Here is a 20,675-nt window from a genome sequence, read left to right as displayed (position 1 = left end):
TAAATTTAAAAAAGTATTTTGCTTTAAAACTAAAATCATAATTTGTAATGTGTTACAAACTTAAGATAAAAGTAATAATAAAAACAAGAACAGGTTCAGTAATTAACTACTCACCAACTTCTGTTTTTATCAGTGATGCATTAATCATTCCTCTGTGAACAAGAATGTCAACAACAAAAATCTACTCATGTACACATTGATATCAGTTGTTTAATGATATCTGTTATCTTTTGGCAGTTTGGTACTGATTGTTTGGCAACACAAAGGAATTTGTTTCTTGTACTTAAAAAACAACATATACTTATATCATTGCATGCGGAGAATATCGTGAGTTAAGTAAACCCCAATCTCAGGACAGATAAATTAATTTTTGTATATGAACTAAATATATAATTAATATAATAATAATTATATAACCTACCAATATAATAATCAAATCAAAGTATATTTTATTGCTATAAAAATCACATAGATGTTTTTGTTATCACAAGCAATTGCAAAATCACAAACATCTACAAATGTGACATAACAAAGTCACATTTGCAGCTACAGCCAAGCCTGTCCCTATTTTAAAGGAATAGTTAAAATCTGTAGTAAAATTAATTCTGGTAAATACAAATTTAGGTTCCAATACAATTGATTCCAATCAAACTGTTTATCAAAAAAATTTAGATTTTTATAGATTTTGTGTAAAAGAATTCTTCTAGCGAATAAAACAGATTGTTTAAAACCATTTTATAATATTTTTTTCAAGAAAACTTTTTGGTCATGTTTTTTAACATAATAATAAATGATTATAGGCTACTTTTAGAGAAATTAGTCACTACTTTGTGTTTTGGTTATTCTTTAAATTTTTTAATACCATACACTTATGTCTTGTGTTGTTTTAGTGCTTATCACTGTGGTGTTTTAATAGGTCTGGGTGTTAAAAATTGTATTAGTACATTAAATAAAAAAGATACAAATTTATGACAGTTTGTACTTCTAAGATTTTAAAAAGAGGTTTATAATGATCAGAAAAATATATGAATTGATAATTATATATGGTCTTCTTTGGAACAAGTGTAATATTATTAATAATAATAAAGTTTTGCATCTACATTCCGCTTTTCCTTTTTGGAAAGTTTCTTGTTATGAAATACATAGTTTTACCGTAGTGGTGGCAGATTTACATGGGGCTAGAAGTTAAATATTTTATGTGTAATTTTTCAGTTTTTTTGTAACACATACATGTATAATGAATGATGTATCACACATATTAAAAGTTTTTGTTTAAATAGAGAAACATGAAAATACACCTAATTGTTATTTTGTAGAAAATCAGCAATTGAATGATTTTGTGATCCTTAGAAACATATAATTACTTAATTTAGTCTTTATTATAAATGAAATAAAATTTGGAATTTTATGTTTGTAATTTTATGGAATTTAGTTTACACATAAAAACTCAAATGTAAGTGTATGATAAATTAATATGAGATTGAGTGAATTTTATATTTATTGTTTAATACCATAATATTTCATTACTTTTACCTGTTGCAGGCAAATTTGTAGAATTTGTTAAGTTTATTGTTAAATTAATTGTTATTGTTAAGTTTATTAAGTTTGTCTGAATTTTATATTTATTATTTAATTCCATAATATCCAATTACTTTTATCTGTTCCATACAAGTATACGTATGTATTCACTATGACTAATAATAATGTACTTTTTATACTAGCACTTTAATTTAATAATATTTATATCGACGAATACTACTTGTATGATTAATACAGTTCAAAATAGTAGACAATATCACCTGTTACTATAGCACTGCTATAATATGTAACGTTTTGTGAAATAAAGATTTTAATTGAATTGAAAAAGTGCTCGGAATTTTTAGCTGTTGTTAACTCATCAAAGAGAAATTTATTCTTCTTTTTGCTGTTGGCAACACTGCTGTGAAAGTGCTGAGCTGTGTGGTACTCTTTCCATTACTTCATTGAACTTTGAGTCGTTTGTGTAAAAATTCTTTGTACCAACATAAAAGTCTAAAATAATTAACCAACTGATTGAGAGATTAACTAACTAAAGAAAATGTGAAAAGAAGTCGAGATCAAAAACTGCTTGAAAAAGTTATGTAAATGTTTTTGTGAATATTGCACAGCAGTGGCCTGCACACAGGTTTTTAAAAGAATGATTTAGTCTATTGCCTCCAAACAAGAAATTTCACATGAGAGTGATCACAGTATTCTGCTTGATTTGTATATTTCTTAGATGAATAGATCTGAACTAATAAATTGGAAACCAAAATATTTTACTCACATTTATTTGAAACTCTAAAGTGAACAAAATCTCATGACCAACCACTATTTACAAACAAAACTAATATAACAGAACATCTGAGTTCATTCTACTGGATGTTTATTGCACTAATTTGAAAAGAACAAAACACCAAACCTAGCAGAGACCAACCAAATGTATTCTAATGGAAATATCAAGAAATACAATGGTTATAGTAACAGAGAACACAGTGTGTGTCCTTTCGGCCTCCACCTCTAAACGGTAATTTTTCTAAGCTGTGTATATGGTGTTACAGTCTGCGGAAGTGTATGAGTTTGTGAAGCATGACTTAGACGAGTTGTCCTCGGCTGTTAAAACTGAAGCTTGTGCTGTTCTCAGTTCCACATCCAATGCTGTCAAAGAAACTCTTCAGGTATGTTTTATTTTAGTTTTTATTGGTATAAAGTGAAAAATTTAGAAAATGGTTTATTGATAAATAAAAGAACTAAAACTTAAAATCTCTAAAAAGAAAGATGCAGTATCAGTTTTTGAAAGTTAGTTTGTATCTTTAAGAATAAAAAATCATACACTAAAAAATAAGACAATTATCTTTAAAACCAGTTTTATATGAAGCCTAAATGCATAGTTATATATCATATACAGACAAATAATATTCTTGTGTAGCGCTTTAAGGATTAAGTTTTTGTTATTTTGATCAAGGAAATTAATTACATTTAAATAAGAATTTGGATGTCTTGAATATAATTGGAAGAGTGACGTATCAATATAGTCTACTCGTGATGGGGTGTTAAAGTTAGAAACCAATTATTAAGGTTAATGGAGTAAAAATCAGTACAAATAAACTGAAAATGATGGATTATAATTAATATCTTAATGACTTTGAAACAAACATTTAAACTATACAATCTCTAGAATAAACTCTGTGCTTCAGTAATAACGCATCCAGAAGATGTGATATTTGAGTGTGCATTTGTCTGATAGCTTGACAAACCAGAGTCAACAGCAAACACAGTGAAGCGCTCAGTGTCTTCATTCTTCGACCAGATGGGCAGTGCTCTCAGCCCTCCACCAGAAGATGGGGATGAAGAGGCGATTATTATTCAAGGCAGCGATCCGGTATTCCTGAACAGACTTCAGGTTAGTATCACTACCATCAATGAAGTAATGATAAACCAAGTGATCTTGGCAGCCATTCTGCAGCTCCTTTTTCACCCAACCAAATGTTAGGGGATCATTTTGTTTAAGTAATGTATTTATATGCTGTGGTGACGAAGTGCTTCGTTCCGCTGAAATCAGACTGTGGCAAGTCTGAGTTTGTTAGGTATATTTTCAACAGCTTTGATTATTTGGTTTTGAAACAGTTCAGGGTTAGATTAGATTACATTAAAGAGGGGGGTATAAAGGACTCTTAGCACCCAATGCATCAACCTAAGCATATAGTGCACCCAAAGTACCGCTAGTAGGGCCCTGTACCTTCAACCAGATCCAAGACCTTTTGCACAATGCGTCAAATTCATCACCTGGCTGTGAGGTTCCAAATAGGATTTTTTTCCTAACCTCAGCGTCTCACAATCCAAAACAATGTGTTTAGTAGTCTCCTCTGGCTGATTACATAGTCTTCACCTAGGGTCATCAGTAGAGAGTCTTAAAGTTTCAAGTGTTTCCTGAATTGACCGTGTCCAGTAAGGGAAATGATCTGTATCAGAGGTCTTTGTTTAACTTCATCAGCCAGTTTGTGAACTGGATGTTAATCTCTGGATGTTAATGAGCCTCTTGCCAAATGGTCATCCAGACAAACTCTGCCAACGATGAAACTGCTTTTCTCAGAACCATTTCCTAATAGCTTGATAGGCAGTTGACTTGCTTATACCACAAGCTGGTTCAGGTGTAACAAAGTGCTTCTTTTAGCCATTCCTCACTAATCGTTAGTGAGTTCATTCATGCCCCTAAAACTGGCATGTCCAGGAACCCAGCCAAGTTGTACTGAATTAAGACTAGCTGGAATTGATAGGTCTTAAAATCATTCCCGTACGAGCCTTGGAATAAATTCTGTTGAATTAAAGACCATAAGAGCAGCCTGGTTATCAGATAGTATAAGTATCCGTTGATCAACATAATTCCTAGTCAAACTTCAGGGTTCATATTCAATAAAGAAACATGTGAGTCCACACCCCAGCAAGCTCAAGCTTTGGTAACTGAGTTTTCTTTTTCTAATATGAGTGATATAATCATGATTTGAATAGTTTGGAGTTCATAGGTGAGAATTCAGCAAAATGTAATTAATAATGTCATACAAACATAAATTAATGAAAAATATTTGCAAGTATAATATAATATGTGATTATGTACTATAAGCCAGGCCATGAACATGAGCCGTGTTACAAATTTGTTTAATATAAACTTGCAGCTGTGTCAACATGCTTCTATGAATCATCTGTTGCAGCCTTTAGCCATCAGTCTTACCTAGTTATTTCAGTTCCTTGTACTTGTACCTTCACTGTCATTACAAACAACAAAAGTAATTATTTGGTAAAGGGTTCTTTTCAATATGTTGTTTTCATGTCTACTATTTAATCTGTTTGTTAACCATCCTGGATTTATAACTAAATTTAAATAATGCCATCTTGAATAAGCTATTTCTGAGTGGTTCAGAACAATTGTCTTAAACTAGATATTTTTTTAGTCGATACAGTGATACAGATATTTAATGTAATTGATTGAGGTCATCTTTTGGAGGAATAATACAGTTTTTCTATTATCCGTCTGTTCACTCACGACCACGGTCCCTATGGGGATGATTAATTGAGTTTTTACTGTAACTATTTATGTATGCCGATGACAAGTTTAAAATCTTCTGTACCTGTATAATTTCATTAAAAAGCAATTTCTTTAAAAAATGTTCAAAATGTTTTGATTTAGCGTGAAGTAAAGTAGTAATAGCACATTCCAAAGATATATACAATGCTCTACATTCAACCACGTATATACATCACTGGCTTTCACCATCCCTGGTTCTTTACTTCTCAGGTTGTACCATTACGTAATTATTACTTGGTTGTAGCAGTAATTCCCAGTTCTGAGTGGTTGAGAAGTGAATTACTTGTGCTTGAACTGCCATTATTCATAACCCTAGATATCAACTATTCACTAAGAGTATGAGCCAAACACTTCACAGTGTGACTGACAAAGGAAACTCCATGTGTCAAAACCTTCTCAGCCTTGGTTGCCTCTACTTCTCTTGGAATACAGAAGAATACAAAAGTTTTTCAGGTTATCCACTTAAGAATCAGCTAGTTTGGAATCAACATGTAATACAAAGTTGTTGCACAATGCAGTGTGGTCATTATCACGATGCTGTACTGTATGTGGAGCAATGGCTGTAGATTTATCCTGTGTTGTCTGGACAGGAGATATCTTAAGTAACTACGCAGCAATTTTCTAATTCATCAACATGTTATAGTGAATAAAATTAACAATGGATTTATTTGGTTCTTTGAGTTTTTAATTTTAGCAATAAATGACAGAGAAAGGTAGTGTTGGCAGTCTTGGACTGCCTTAAGGATGTAGATTCAGATATTTTTAAGTTGATGGATGGATAAGGTGGTCGTTTGGTTTGAATTTCAATAAAGTCAATCAAGTTAATTAATGATCTCTTTAATTTCTAGACGAGAATATATACACTAGCCAGTGAGCCTAGGACCTTCACTGAGGACATTTCTCCGGAGCAGATGAGTCAGTTTGAGGCTTGGCTGAGTGTCCTGGAGGAGGACAAAATGACCACTTACAAACTGACAAACCATCTAACGTCTTGTCCAGCTCTGCAGGAGAACTACACAGCATTGGTCCCCCATCAGGTAGTTCATTGATTACAGTCTAATTAACTGTCGAGGTTAATTATTATATTGTATAGATTACATACATTGATTTAATAATAGTTTATGAGTGAAATTGTGGATAGTGCTGCTATAATGTACAAAAGAAGCTAAGCTAATTTGTAATTCATATCTTTGTAGTACCTCCTTGAAGGCTATGTATGAGATTAAATTTCAGTGTAATATAAGATAACCCAAGGTTTTTAGTATTGTGTGGGTAATAGATATTGTGTAATCTGTATAAACTAGAACTGTATCTTCTTAAAAATGCCAGTTTGTGACCATTCCACGTTAAATTACTAACAGTCCTTAATCCTGTGAATTTAACTTTATTACTATCACAAATATCATAGGTTTTGAGTTCACCAATATAACAATGTTGATAAACAAAATTAATGTTATATTATGATCTATTTGGCCAAAATTATTCTATTGTTGATTATCTTTATTTAAAATTAAAATATTTTGAAAATATACACCAAGCATGAAGTTGGTCTTGTTATTATTTGCTTTAGTAAAAATAAAAAGTCACATTATAGTACTATGTATTTATTGTGAAGCGTTTGTTTTGTGTGCAATGAATGTGAACATTAAGTTAGTTTAGGTTGATTATGTGAAGGATGTTTTATTTTCTGATTTCAAGTTTTAGTTTCTTTAAATTATATCGCTTGTTTTGAACTTTGCTACAGTTGCACTTACATTATGACATTTTTAATTACACATATGGTTTTTTAGCATAAAGTTTCATTCCATATTACTTTTCATAAAATTCTTATAATAGTGTAGTTTCCTCATAAGATCAGTTATGATATTAATTTACATCATTATCAATACTGAGAAAACAGTGTTAAACAGGTGTCACATGCTCAATTTTGGCAACGCTACTTGTTCCGCAAAGGTTTGATTGAAGACGAAGAAGCAGCGAGAGAACGAAAAGAAGAGCGGGAGAAACAAGTAGCAGAAGCGTTTCAGTGGGATAAAGGTAGGAACTCATTACAATCAGATGTTATTATTGCTTTTATATATATATATATATATACTAAGATATGTCAGAATAAATTTTGATTCACATCACTAATTATTGGATTGAAGTCATATTTATGTACCACTACTTCATGAAATTGTTGTTGATCAGTAACTGCTGTAAGTTCTTTGAAGTGTCCCCATAACCCTGTGAATTGTGTAAAACGTCTACCACAGGGACTGTACAGCATGCAATACTAGCATGATGATTCAAATTGAAGTCAATACAAACTGAAAAGTAATCAGCACTCTGAGTCCTGGCTCCGAATTGCATGCCTTTTTTTAAAATGCTAGGCATTTTTAGTGATTAAAACAAAAATAATCTCAGTAACTATTATATTTGTATAAAATGTATGACATACCTATATTTTCTCCGTTTCCTTCTTTTTTTATCAACACATTGTTGAATTGTGTTCAAAATTAAATTATTCAGACATTTAAGATTTGCTCGTGTTTTAAAGAAATATAAATTAGTATTCAAAATTTTTACTAAACAATCTTAATTAAAGTTATTCTCATTTGCATTAATTTTACAATGTTTCATTTGAACATAGCAACTGTTCCATTGATGATTTAGTACAAACATACTACACTTACTATTTTTCGAGTATGGTACTTTCAAAACGTGTTTTAGCATATTGAAATTTAGCAAAACAATCTAACATCTTCCACTTTGTCAATAAAAAGATTTAGTATATAGCACACATTCCAGCGATTAATTATGTAACTAACAACCTGATAAGCATCAGGGTAAGCGAAAATACGAATTACGTAATTTAATTCTTTTAAAATATCAATCTACGAGATTCATGTTCTTTCGGTGTTTTGCGGTTTTGTAAAACTACAAGATTCACTCTCCGAGTTTTGAAGTATCAAATATGCTGTGTCTGTTTTAAATTTCATATAGAGATCTATTTAATAATATAGTGAACTAAGGCCATAAAAACTTTATTTTATAAAATTTAGTCTACATACATTTTGTCACTTTCAAAATACTCTATCAGTTGCTATTCTCTTCTTCCAATTTTTCTATTGCTCAATGCTCCCTTGGAAGTATTCAGCATTCAGGTTTTAAGTTTCTTTGTTGTTTCTTATTTTATTGTTTCCACGTGTTTCCAGTACTATTCCCTAATCACCATTTTACGATTTTGGGAAAGGATACATTTGCTGGAAATGAGATCTGGCAAATAATGTGGACTATCAAGTATGTTGATGAAATATTTTGCCACAAACTTATGATTAACATTGAATGTACAACTTAAGAAAGTATGAATGTTGAGTTCAGCTCCATTTCACATTCTGCTTAATGCAGCTGCTCAAATCTGATACTGTCACATCTGTCTGATCCCTCTGAAGAGAACCAAACAGAAGTAGGTGATGAAGGTGCTTTTTTATGGTGTAGAATCCATCCATTTCCTCATCAAAACTCAATCGACAATGTGATCTCTCAAGAACTTGAGAATCATGTTTAGAAGTCAGCATTTACTGTTTGTCCTTCAGGAAGAAATTCATGGTAAAAGCTTTCACATTAAAGAAAACTAGGGGAATGATTTTGGTTTTTCTTGTGTGGTGCTTGTTTTTTCTTCTTTCGTCTCCTTGCCTTGCAATTTTTCATTACTCTCATAAAACCAGATTCATCTTAAGTGATCAGACAAATTAGGAATCCACCATCACTTTCAACTGAATCTTTCCAGTTGGTAAAGTCAATGCTCGTATACTTTTGATGAAGATTATTTGCACTGTTTCTTGGTGATTGATAAGGGCAAGGGACTGCAATTTTTCAGTGCATGCAATTTTATCAGCAAAGAAAGTTGAAGGTTATTCCATCATTCCTGGAATCTTCTTGGCCATCTTTAAAACGCTTAATACACTTAAAAACAATTTTACTTAAAAGTATTTATTAGTAATTTCAAGAGAGCTTTTCCTGTGCTTCAAAAAACTTGATAATTTAATCAGTGATATTTTTCATCTTCCATTTCAACAAACTGTATAACAACAGAAATAATCACAACGGGTACATTACACCAGCTCGACATTCAGACGAGTACTGGTGGTTTATGGGCTTTCTAGTAACGTAGAATGTGAGGCTAATACATTGTGTCATACCTGCCATCCTGGATCGATTTAAGTACTTGTTGGACAGACATTGTATTATAAAAAAAGTTTAGTTTATACAAAGTTGTGAGTTACTGTGTGATGTTTCAAACACTGTCCAACTCAAAACTTAAGCATAATGTTTGTGTCTGAAAACAGTCCTTTAACCCTGGAACTGGCGGTCATATTTTTCTCAGTGGCAGAGTGTTTTTAGTACTTCATACATTGCCTTATATTTATTTTATTATTACATGTTTACTATAAAGTACCTATGTCATATTATATATTTCTTTATTCAGCATTATTCAAGGAACATTTTTCACATAATATAATTAAAACAAAAAAAAATACCCGTACTTGACCTCTTCATGAAAAAAAACATTTTTTTAGAAAAAAGAAAAGTTAGTTCAAAGTTTTTGATTCGTAAAATTGTTGTTAGTAATATGCAAAATCCAAAATATAAAAAAGGAAGAGCATTTAATTCTGAGTAAAAATAAAACAACAAATAGTTTATAAGGTATTTATTTTTACATGTGGTAAACGGTACAAAAATCATACACTGACATTCGAAAGTGCTACTTACCAACAAAAGTAAGAACTTCAAAGCTCACTTGGATTTGTACAATCTTGTAACTATTAGTTTATATTAATTTTCTATTTTTTTATTTTTTATTATATATTTTTTTAATTATGTTCTGATTGAATGTCTAAATTGGAATCCTCATCGTTGCTTATTTCATGTACAACTAGTTCTCGAATGTCACTTGAACGATCGCGGAAATTATGATCCATTACGTAAACACGCACAAAAAACTTACTTGTGACATATACACAACCATCATTACAACAAAATCAAACAAACAATAAACCAGACAGAACACCATGCACCTGACAAAATAACAATAGCCGAATGAACCAGTTAACTCATCGCTGCGCGCGCAACTAGCGCGGTACGCCGGAGAATGTAAACAAACAGTTCAGAGATTATAAAACGTATGGACATGTAAGGAAACGATAAAAATATTTATTAGTGTATTATTTACATAAATTGAGCCTTCCTCTTTCGATTGGTATCAATACCGATACTCTTTGATCGTGTTTTAAGTATGTAACGTTGAGAAATAAAAGACGTATTAAAACGCCCGATATCGGGCGCTGCCATCTAGGATGCGACTAAAACGCCCAATATCGGGCGTTTGCCAGTTCCAGGGTTAAGTTCCAGTTATGGAAAGGTGTGTATATGACAAAACAATACTGCTACTCAAATGACCTTGTGTCGAACGAGAAAAAAGTCTGCAGATGATTTATAGCATTCATAAAAAGGAAATAGAGGCTGAACAACCTGGATTGAAGAAAGTACAAAGTACCTAGTAATAGTGATAGATGAAAACCTGACCTGGCAAACTCATATTGACCAACTTTATAGAAACTCATTTCTGGAACACATGTCATTAGGCGGACCAAACCTATAAATGGAATTAAAACAGCCAAAATCACATATTTTGAATCCCATCTAAGATGTGGTCTGGTAATATGGGGTGGAACAACAAGCTCAAATCTGGAAAGAGAGTTGGTACAGCAGAAAAGAGCGATTCCATGCCTTGTAGAGTTCAACAACCAAAATTGTTGAGAATCTTTCAGAGAACTAAAAATGCTAACAGTAGTGGCACTGTACGTAAGAGGAAACCACCTTGCTTGCAGTAAAAACCAATCAAAACAGGCACAGAGATCTATCTACATGAACATAACACTAGAAACGCATTAGATTTTTCACTGTAAACTTACCATTTCAGTTTTTATGAAAGATGCCTAGCTACAAATGAGACTTGTTATACAACAACATGCCTTGACAATGAATGAGTAGACAACTAACAATGTGGCTGGATTCTACTCAGTGAAAGTATTCTTGGAGAGAGCCCTGTACTACGGAAACAACATTATATGAAGAATTTATGAATACTGACTATTACACTTTTCAGTATTATTAACATTTCTCCTGAACCTTTGTTGTGTTATCTAAGAATGTGTACAATAGATAATCTGAATCCGAGTTTAATTTAATAGCAATAGCTTTTTAGCTGGTTTGTCATTTGTCTGAGATCTCACAGCTGTTCTTCTGCATTTTGATTTTCATGTCATGTATTAAGTAATTTCAACAGCTATCACAGTCAATGGAATACATGTATGTTTATGCAAAGGTATGCCCTAGTTAAATAAACCTGAGGAAGAAACTAGTTGCTTTATAATGTTCTTAACATAGATCTATCCTTGTATAGTTGAAGTACTTATTCCATTTTACTGTCCTAACAATTACAATAAAAACGATTTTCAAAATCATAATAATTATCTTAAACTGAGTCATAAGACTTCTAGCAAATGCCATGAAATTTAGTTTTTAGATTAAAAATTTGATGAAATAATTATAATGCATTTCCAAAAAATTTAGATCTGTAAAAAAATAACAACATGTATTTTCAGTGGACAAGTTGAGTGACCAAATAGAGATATCAGAAGAGGAACAGATCAGACTCCTGGCAGAGTATGAGGCTGAGCGAAAACAGTTGAAGGAAAGAAAGCGTGAAGAGAAGGATGCGGACAGTTCAGTGTTAATAGAACGTGAGAAGAAGGACATGGTTATCGTATCAACCAGTGCAACCACTTCTGTCTCTACAGCCTCCACCACAGACAAAGGTAACTAACTTTTAACATATTGACAGTAGTGGACGCACTTGTGCTTCATGCTCAATTACGAGTAGTCAAGATCACTTGATATAGACCAGTAGTGGAAGTGTTATACATGTATTATAGCTATGCAGTAGTTTGATGTATTGACTGTGTAGTAGATGCATTACTGTGTTGTGGGGAGTCAAGTCTTGTTAGCCCTTTGATGTAGCCCATACAGTATTAGAAGCTTATTGGGTGCTTGCACTAGCAATTAAAATGTTTGTAATGACTATGTCCAACCCAAACCATTGAACTTTAAATCGTTTTACCCTTAAAGTACAGCATATGGAAATGTCAGTAGTTACTTACCTTATATCGTGTACATTAAAATTCACAAAACAGCCACGAATGCCCTGGAATGTGTGGAGGTACTGATTGGGACTGCCTGGAAGCAAACTGCATATCACATCTACAATAAATCAATGACCAGTTATATTCTCCAATGCGTTGTTTCATAGTGTCAGGGTATGCAGTATAGGCATCAGCCACCAGTCACAACTGAGCTTATTCTCAAAAATATGTTTTGTTTAATATTTTATATCCTAAAGAAAAAAATTAGAACTTTTGGAAACAAAATGTTAAAACCCTAAGTGTACGCTATCTGTATCCATGCTGAATTTCTTTCAGTGTTTTAACCCTCTCCCGGTCACATTAATTTCAGGCGCTCACGGCAGAACGAGACCTATTAATTCGCGGCGGCGCGTTACGGTGAGCGCTCAGCGGCCTATAAAATATTCTACGACATCAGAACCAACAGGCAAAGTGTGAGATGGCCCAAAATCACTGTAAAATAAATTTGGTTCTGTGTAAGTTATTGTGCGAGACCAGGGAGGGGGCATACGGCCGCATGTTTGTCGGCGACAACTAGTCGTCGGCTCGCCCGGCTCAAGGTCAGCAAAATCGCACTCTCCGAATCACTTTGTTCAGTCAGTAATATATTATCGTCAACATCATTCAAATCACCAACACTTGATGCATCACTAACATCACTAATATCACTATTACTACACACCTCCCGATCAATCTCACTGTTGCGAAGCGAACACCTAAAATCAGCCATATTTACCACTCAACTACTGCCAAAATAATAGATAATAATTCGTTGTAATGGTTTTTCAATACTAAGAAGTAGGACTCCGTATAGGCTAGAAACTTTAATAGTTCAAATTAATGCCGATGGGAGGCAGCACCAGACGGACACAGTTGGTAATGTAGATCGTGGCGATTCGTGGCGTTTGACCTTCAGTGGCTCGGAACAGTGCGTGGCGATTCAAGGCTTATGACCGGGAGAGAGTTATGAAATAATGTATAGAAATAAATGCATCTATAACTAATTTAATTTCAACTGAATTATAATCACCGAAAAAAGTAAAAGGCATAATATGAAAATATAATAAGAATAAGGATATAAGACAAAATAAAACTGAATGACAGTCAGGATTCTGACCTACATGTAGAGAAGAAAGTGGAAAGTTCCCAGAAAGGATGGGTATTTTTGGTTTGGCATTGATTTTTCTTCTCTCTTTAACCCATTGCGGGTGGCGAAAAACCTTAGCTCGTGACACCTAGCAGCCGGAGTTGTTTACAGCGGTATGCAGTCGGCCGCTCTGCCGTGGTGTGCACACAGTTTACTTGCGGTAATTTTAATGCACTATTTTTCACATTATATATCTTTATGTAATACTATACAGCTTATTTATCGAAGGCTTCGCACTGCTCGGGATTGTACACTAATATTCGTGGACAAACTCGAACTAATTAATCGTCAAACAAATCATTGTTAATATATTGTACATCACTGCAACTTTCTAATAACAATCTGTCAAGTTCTGAAGACCTCAGGTTATCGCCCATTGTAAACAACAAACTTGACCAACCAACGTTTATTACAAACAAAACTGAAAGTGCAAGTGAAGATCATATTACTGATCTAGACTGATACTATTCCAGCTGATATTATTTGTAGGCTGCTACTAATAAATCAATATAGTACTAAACGTAACTGCGAGCATCCAAGCGCATTCTAGTGTAAAAAGTAGGAAATAAACAGTACTTGCTCAATGGAGAACAGAGGATGAGTAGCTCACGTCTTTTGACGTTTGGTCCACTGAATGGTTGGACGTGTAGTGCACGTTTTTCGCCCACAGTGGGTTAACCCTCACCATCATTGCCTGATAAATCCACTTTTATTTTTCTGTTTCGTGAAAAATCACTGAGTCATAATAAGTTTGTGTTAGCAGTACAGTAAAGTACAATTTACGCAATATAAATTATCATACAAAATTATGGTCAAGTCGTTATACTGTTTTTGTACAATGAAGAGTTCTTGTATGTTTCAAGCAAATAAAGCTTTTTACTGTTTTAATGCAGAAAAATATCTCAAGATACTATACAATTAGGACAAATTGGAAAAAAATACTATAACAAAAAATAAAAAGTTAGTGAAAGCAAAGATTAATATACTGGACTAATATAAAATATTTTAAAACATTTACTACTACAGTTGTAACATTTTAGAGAGTGGTATATGTTTAGATTAAATTAAAGACTCGCATTATCTGATTTACATCCAGATATAAATTCGTAGCAACCAAAATAAACCACTCAGAGTTAAAAGTAAATGTTAATTTATATAAGAGAAAACAATGGATAAATAGTATAATAATAATTAAGAGGGCAGTATGCCAATTGATGAGACTACAATCAATTTGGTTGAAAAAATTAAACCATATTGTTAGGTGTGTCATTCATAGATGCACACATTTCATAACCCCCCTTAAAGACGGTACAGTCTGATATAGGAGGTAATGGAGCCTCTCAGACAGCTTGTGCAGTGTAATTTGCTGTTCCTTAAACCTTGTTATATACTTCTTAAGGTTGTGCAATCAATTTTGGTTTTGGGAAATATTTTTTATGCTAAATTCATAGTTCTTTTAGATAACTGCTCTGAATACAAAAAATAGAAACATATATTTTTAATCCCTTCGTGTGCAATTACTAATTAAAGTAGGAAGTTTAGGGATTTTGTAATCAGGCCCAAATAAAAACAGCTGAAGATAAACATTTGATATTTTTGTAGTATGTCCAAGAATTAATAACAAGTAACAACTACATTTACAAATTAAGGAAGTTGTATATTTTAGTTAAATATAACTTAAGGAAAGTACATGTATTTTTAATATTTATCTTCTTAACGAAATTAAATTTGTATGTAAATAAAAACCTATTGTACATCCCTGAAGCTATATCTAAGGGCTCTCTTCAATAAAATTAACAGAAAACATCATTGTTTTGCTTCCCATCATTGTACATTAATGTTCAATTTAAACATTTTTTGACATCATTAATGGTGCGATTTACTGCAGTTGAAACAAACACAATCTTAGTAAATAAGAGATTTATATGTGGATATGGGACACTTTATCACAGCAAAAGTTATAAAGTGATGGCCTTGGTATGTTTAGTTTAGTCACAAAGCATGCAGTGCAACAGATTTGATAACCAGTGCTAACAATCATGATCCATCTCAGTAATGTGGAACTATTTGAACAATTAGAAAAACAACATAGTGACAGAAACACTTTGGTGATCTACAGTGGATTAAAGATACAAAGTAAGTATGGTATATAAGTTAAAAAATGTACGAAGCTTAACTTTTTGAAAATTACAAAATTAAAAGTAGAATTTGGACACTTACATATTGTTATAGGATAAAATACAAGTATTGATTGGGCAAGAAGATCCTCTCTCACTGCATCCTTAAGGGCATAACACTGGATCCCTGATGGTGTTTCCACCTTGTCAGAGCCGTTGCTCCGTAGTCACATATTGAGTGTTGGTGATTTCCTTGAACTCCTTGCAAAAGTGACATATATCCAACTTAGGGATACCCATCTTTAACTGGTGGTAGTTTCGTGGGCCTTGTCTAGTCAATATATTAGAATATAATGCAATTTCCATCCTTCCGAGTCCAAGAACCGGTGTCAGTTGATAAGACCTTCGCTTATCTCAGACCTGGGTGGATTTTCCAATAGAGAGAAGTTTCTCTAGCCAACAATTTTTTCATGCATTGAGATATGCTCCAGCTCTAGCCAGGCTCTCTACTCCCTCATGCCTTGGTACCCACATCAGAGTGTCTCTGTTGAGGATAGCAAGGGCTTTGAATTATAGTTGAGAGTTGTAAACCAACTTGCACACAAAGGTACAACTACTGAGAGAGAGTGCAGCTTAATTATCTAATAGGATCTAGTTTTTATTTCCTTCAGTTATCTTGATAGACTGTGTTCTGTACAAAGGTGTATTGCAAGCGATTCTGTTAGAAAGATGGTTGGGAAGGAACCCAGAAGTTTGGCCCCCTTCTCCAAATTCACCCTACCATTCTTCCTTTATCTATGTGTGTTTTCTCTTCCCAAAAGTAAGCCATCCTATTGCGATACTAAGCACATGGCTCCACCGATTCAGAGGCAAGCTAGGTACTGAACGCCATGAAATCTTATCATTATTGCCTTCTGCTCACTCCTTTGACTACCACAATAAAAACCATAGATGATAGTTGGCATAACAACAGTGTTTTATATCCTGACAACTGTCTTAGGCTAGATACCTCAAGTTCTGCCATATAACTGTCTGCTAGTGTGAGAGCATCCACTACAGGACATAGTAGCAACTTCAAATGTGATAGATTACAAGTGAGCTTTATGTCAAATACAATGCCCTAATAGATAGCCTCACCAGAGGTTTGCTTTTTATAGATCTTTTTTACATGGAAAATTAAAAACTACTGTAGCCCTTTTACTATTTTTTTTTTTTGTATACTAGTGCACAGCAATTCATGATCTGGTAGGAGGTATCTGTTTTATTCCCAAATCTTCATTAACATAAAGAATAATGATTGTGCTAAAAAATGTAATATAAATATACAAGGTACGGTAAAAAAATCATAAATTGGATTAATACTGGAAACATGAACAGTAATTGTGTTTATATTAGGACCGATTCCCATAGTGTAGAAAATGTGTGCTACATTTTAGTGTTTTTGGTAAGATGTAGAGATTGTGTCAAAGCTGACATAAGTTTATGACCTGTATTATCATGGAGTGTTTTAGGCCAGAAATAGTACACAACAATCTTGTTTAGACTATTTTGCATAGATTAAAATAGTGACTAGTGTGTTAGACTTTATGTAGGCCTTAGGAATTAGTGGTGCGTCGAAGCTAAATCTCAAATCCACGTCATAAATTATCGGCTGATCCGGTAGTGTAAAGTTACAAAATACGTAAACTAATTAGTAAGTTATCATACTTATGTAAATAATTTTTACATTTTTGTAGCATTGCAAGTCTGCTGCGTTTATTCACGGACTACAGCTGAGCGGCATTGTGAAAATTAGTGATCTTGAAAACGTGATTTTGTTGTATGAATACCCATATATTAGTTAAATAATTTTAACGATCAACCTCGGAATGAGAGGTAATAAGCTAAATATATGTATATACGAGGGGTATCCAAAAGTAAGTTTCCCTGTTCTGTAAAAAGACGCATACGTAACACAGCGTGCAGCTGTGGGCGGGGATATGTAGCGCGGTTCGGTTGGCAACAGGTGCGCCGGTCACTGGCCCATTGTCACGCTTCTCAGTCAGTTGCTGCCCAAACATCATGGAGACTCCACTGCGTTCTGCCGCCAGTTGCGAAGTCAAGAATGTTATTCGTTTCTTGACCGCCAAAAACGAAACTGCCGTTGAAATTCATCGTCAGTTGTGTCAAGTGTATGGTGAACATGTTATGTCCGTTCAGATGGTCCATCGTTGGCGTGCAATGTTTTTGGAAGGAAGAGAAAATGTTCATGACGATGAGCGTAGTGTCCGACCGGCCAATTCTCGGCAACCTGACGTCATTAATGCTGTACGAGCAGTTATTGACAATGATAAGCGAGTGACTCTCGATGAAATTATGGATAAACTGCCGTCAAGTGTTGAAGTTAGCCGGTCATCTGTGCACAAAAATATCATGACAGAAGATCTTCAGCTTGCAAAAGTGTGTGCAAGATGGGTGCCTCGCTTATTGAGCAATGCCCATAAACAACAACGAATGGCTGCTGCCCAGTCTTTCTTGCGATTGTTTGACGATGAAGATGAAAACCTTTTCAGTAGAATAGTCACTGGTGATGAAAGATGGATTCACCACTCAACTCCAGAGACCAAACGCCAGAGTATGGTGTGGCAAAAAAAAAGGAGAGGCAGCTCCTCAAAAAGCCAAAGTTTTTGAGTCGGCAGGAAAGGTAATGGCTACAGTTTTTTGGGACTGCCGTGGAGTGTTATTGATTGACTATCTTCCTCGTGGCGAAACCATAAATGCAGAAAGATATTGTGAAGTTTTTACCAGACTTCGGCGGGCAATACAGAATAAACGGCGCGGACTTTTGTCGCGCACGGTTCTGTTTATTCAAGATAACGCCCGACCACACGCTGCTCGTGCAACAATGGAACTTTTGAGGAAATTTAAGTGGGATGTTTTTGGTCATCCTCCATACTCACCAGATCTTGCGCCTAGCGATTTTCATCTGTTTCCGGAGCTGAAAAGACACCTTGGCGGTCGGCGATTTGCCAACAGCGATGACCTTCAAAATGAGGTGGATACTTGGCTTAAAAATTTGGCGGATGAATTTTGTGATGCTGGAATAAAAAAACTACTTCCTAGATACCAAGAGTGCTTAGAAAGGGATGGTAACTATGTAGAAAAATAAGGTATGATGTAAAAAGTTGAATAAATGTGTTTCAGTTATTTTTTGAGTCTTTTTAAACTTTTTCATAATTAATGGAAACTTACTTTTTGGATACCCTTCGTACCTTCATTTTAGCATTCTAAATGATGTCTTAAAAGTCTCATATAACTCATGTTTTCGTTGTTTATTGTAGGTCAAAATTAAATTAAACCAGTTTTTCGTTATTATCTCAGTTTCTATTATTCCAATAATGTTATCATCTATTTTACAAATTGTAGAGCATAACGTTTGAGTGAAGTATTATTTGAAACATTTTTTTCTTGCACAAATCATTTTTGAGATAGAGGTTGGTGAGCGTGCAGTGCTCAGCCATACATTCTGTAATCCAAGTTTGGCCACGAATATTACCTTGAGTTTTGGATAATTTGTATTGTTTATCATTTAATACATTGTATTTAATAACATTTACATATTGTTAATATATTAATTTCATAATACTTACCTGCTTTGCTATAAATACATCATTAAATGAAATACTTATTGTATACCTTAATTTATTAAAAATAGATTTTGACCATAAAAATAATTAAGTATCTTATCTTTAAAATACGTAAGTTTTTAGATACTTAATATAGCTAATTATACTTAATATATTATTAAAATTATATAAATTTATTCAATGTAATGTTTAAGGAAGTACAACAGGCTAATATATTTCAATTTTATCTTTATCCGGCATGTGTGGATTTTTTACAATTTAAATTATATTGCAGTGAAACTCAATAAATCTTTAATAATTTAAAGAACAAAAGTGTTAAGTCTTGATCATTGCAAGAATAAAGTACTTGAAATTCTTCGGGAGCTAGTGGTATTTGTTGTCATTGGCTCCATGAATTAATTTTGGAACACACAACCCATTCCTGTGGTTCAAATTTATGCCCTAAACATTTTTGAACTTGGTAATAGACATGGTTTATATGCTGACGAGATGCTGCACTACCTGTCATTGGAAGATTGGATAATTGGACTGGCTTATGAAGATTTGTAGATTTGAAGATTTGATGAAAGGAGTATATAAAATATGACCTATATTATCTTTAGATTTTGGAGCCTTGTATATTGCAAGTAAGATTTGAATTCAGTTTTTTATAATTGTTGTACAGGACAGTTTCTTATTAAAAAAACTTGAGCTAGTTTTTTGAAATTGGAAAATTTTTTTGGATTTGATGAAAGTATTTTTTTTCTTTTAAAACAGCGTAGAAGTCATCACATCCACTGAATGCATGTTTTCACAAAGGAGATATTTATCAAATCTTTCTAAAAAATAGATTTGTGCTTTGACATTGCCTTTGTCAAATTTTTTGAAAGAAAATGTTTTCATGATGTAATTGAGTGTGTCCAATATATACTTAACCTTTCCAGACGAAACACGGGTGCTGCCCAGTGTGAAGTAATTCTATTAGTGGACAATCACATGCACTGCACGGCTGGCTTCTAAATCTCATTTCACTGACGTATGAGATTAGTTTGGAAGCTTCTACTAGCTCTGCGTTGTGCTGCTATCTCTGTTTAAACTATTTGAAATAATATTGTAGCCTTTTTCCACAGTACATTTACTGGTTTGTTGACAAGCAGCAAAAGTTCCAGCTGAATGGATTGTCTGGCGATATAAACAAACTAGTCGAGCCACTGTGAATATTGTTGATTTCGTTGTAATACAAGTTACACATTACACAAGCGCACTTGCACGCAGGCACACACACACACAAAACGAAAAAAGTTTTTTGTTTTTTTAACAGTTTTTTGTGTTTTATTGCTGTTTTCATAAAAGTGAAAATAAGGCTTTTATGTCTGTCATAAACTGCATGAAGCGTGGGTGTTCATGATATTAGCCACAGAATATTCACCGAACATACAAACCAAGAAATATATTTTGCATTGGGTTTATATTAGTGTA

The 20,675-nt window shown here is 33.5% G+C and overlaps 1 protein-coding gene across 2 annotated transcripts in view; it reads left to right on the top strand.

Moving 5' to 3' along the window:
* Positions 1-20,675, top strand: part of LOC124365418 (BSD domain-containing protein 1-like) — a 36,045-nt gene that overhangs the window by 13,476 nt on the left and 1,894 nt on the right. Inside the window, exons 3-8 of one of the 2 annotated variants that reach the window (XR_006922733.1) lie at positions 2,580-2,696; positions 3,266-3,421; positions 5,950-6,138; positions 7,012-7,138; positions 11,752-11,964; positions 15,462-15,610. Coding sequence is in view for 1 of the 2 variants with exons in the window: in XM_046821401.1 (XP_046677357.1) it covers positions 2,580-2,696; positions 3,266-3,421; positions 5,950-6,138; positions 7,012-7,138; positions 11,752-11,964 (802 nt within the window). In the remaining variant the exon portion in view is untranslated. The remainder of the gene's footprint in view (positions 1-2,579; positions 2,697-3,265; positions 3,422-5,949; positions 6,139-7,011; positions 7,139-11,751; positions 11,965-15,461; positions 15,611-20,675) is intronic. The other variant, XM_046821401.1, reaches the window with a different exon arrangement.

The sequence above is a fragment of the Homalodisca vitripennis genome, chromosome 1 (genome assembly GCF_021130785.1).
Source record: "Homalodisca vitripennis isolate AUS2020 chromosome 1, UT_GWSS_2.1, whole genome shotgun sequence".
Lineage (NCBI taxonomy): Eukaryota > Metazoa > Arthropoda > Insecta > Hemiptera > Cicadellidae > Homalodisca > Homalodisca vitripennis.
This window is presented reverse-complemented; position numbering and strand designations above follow the sequence as displayed.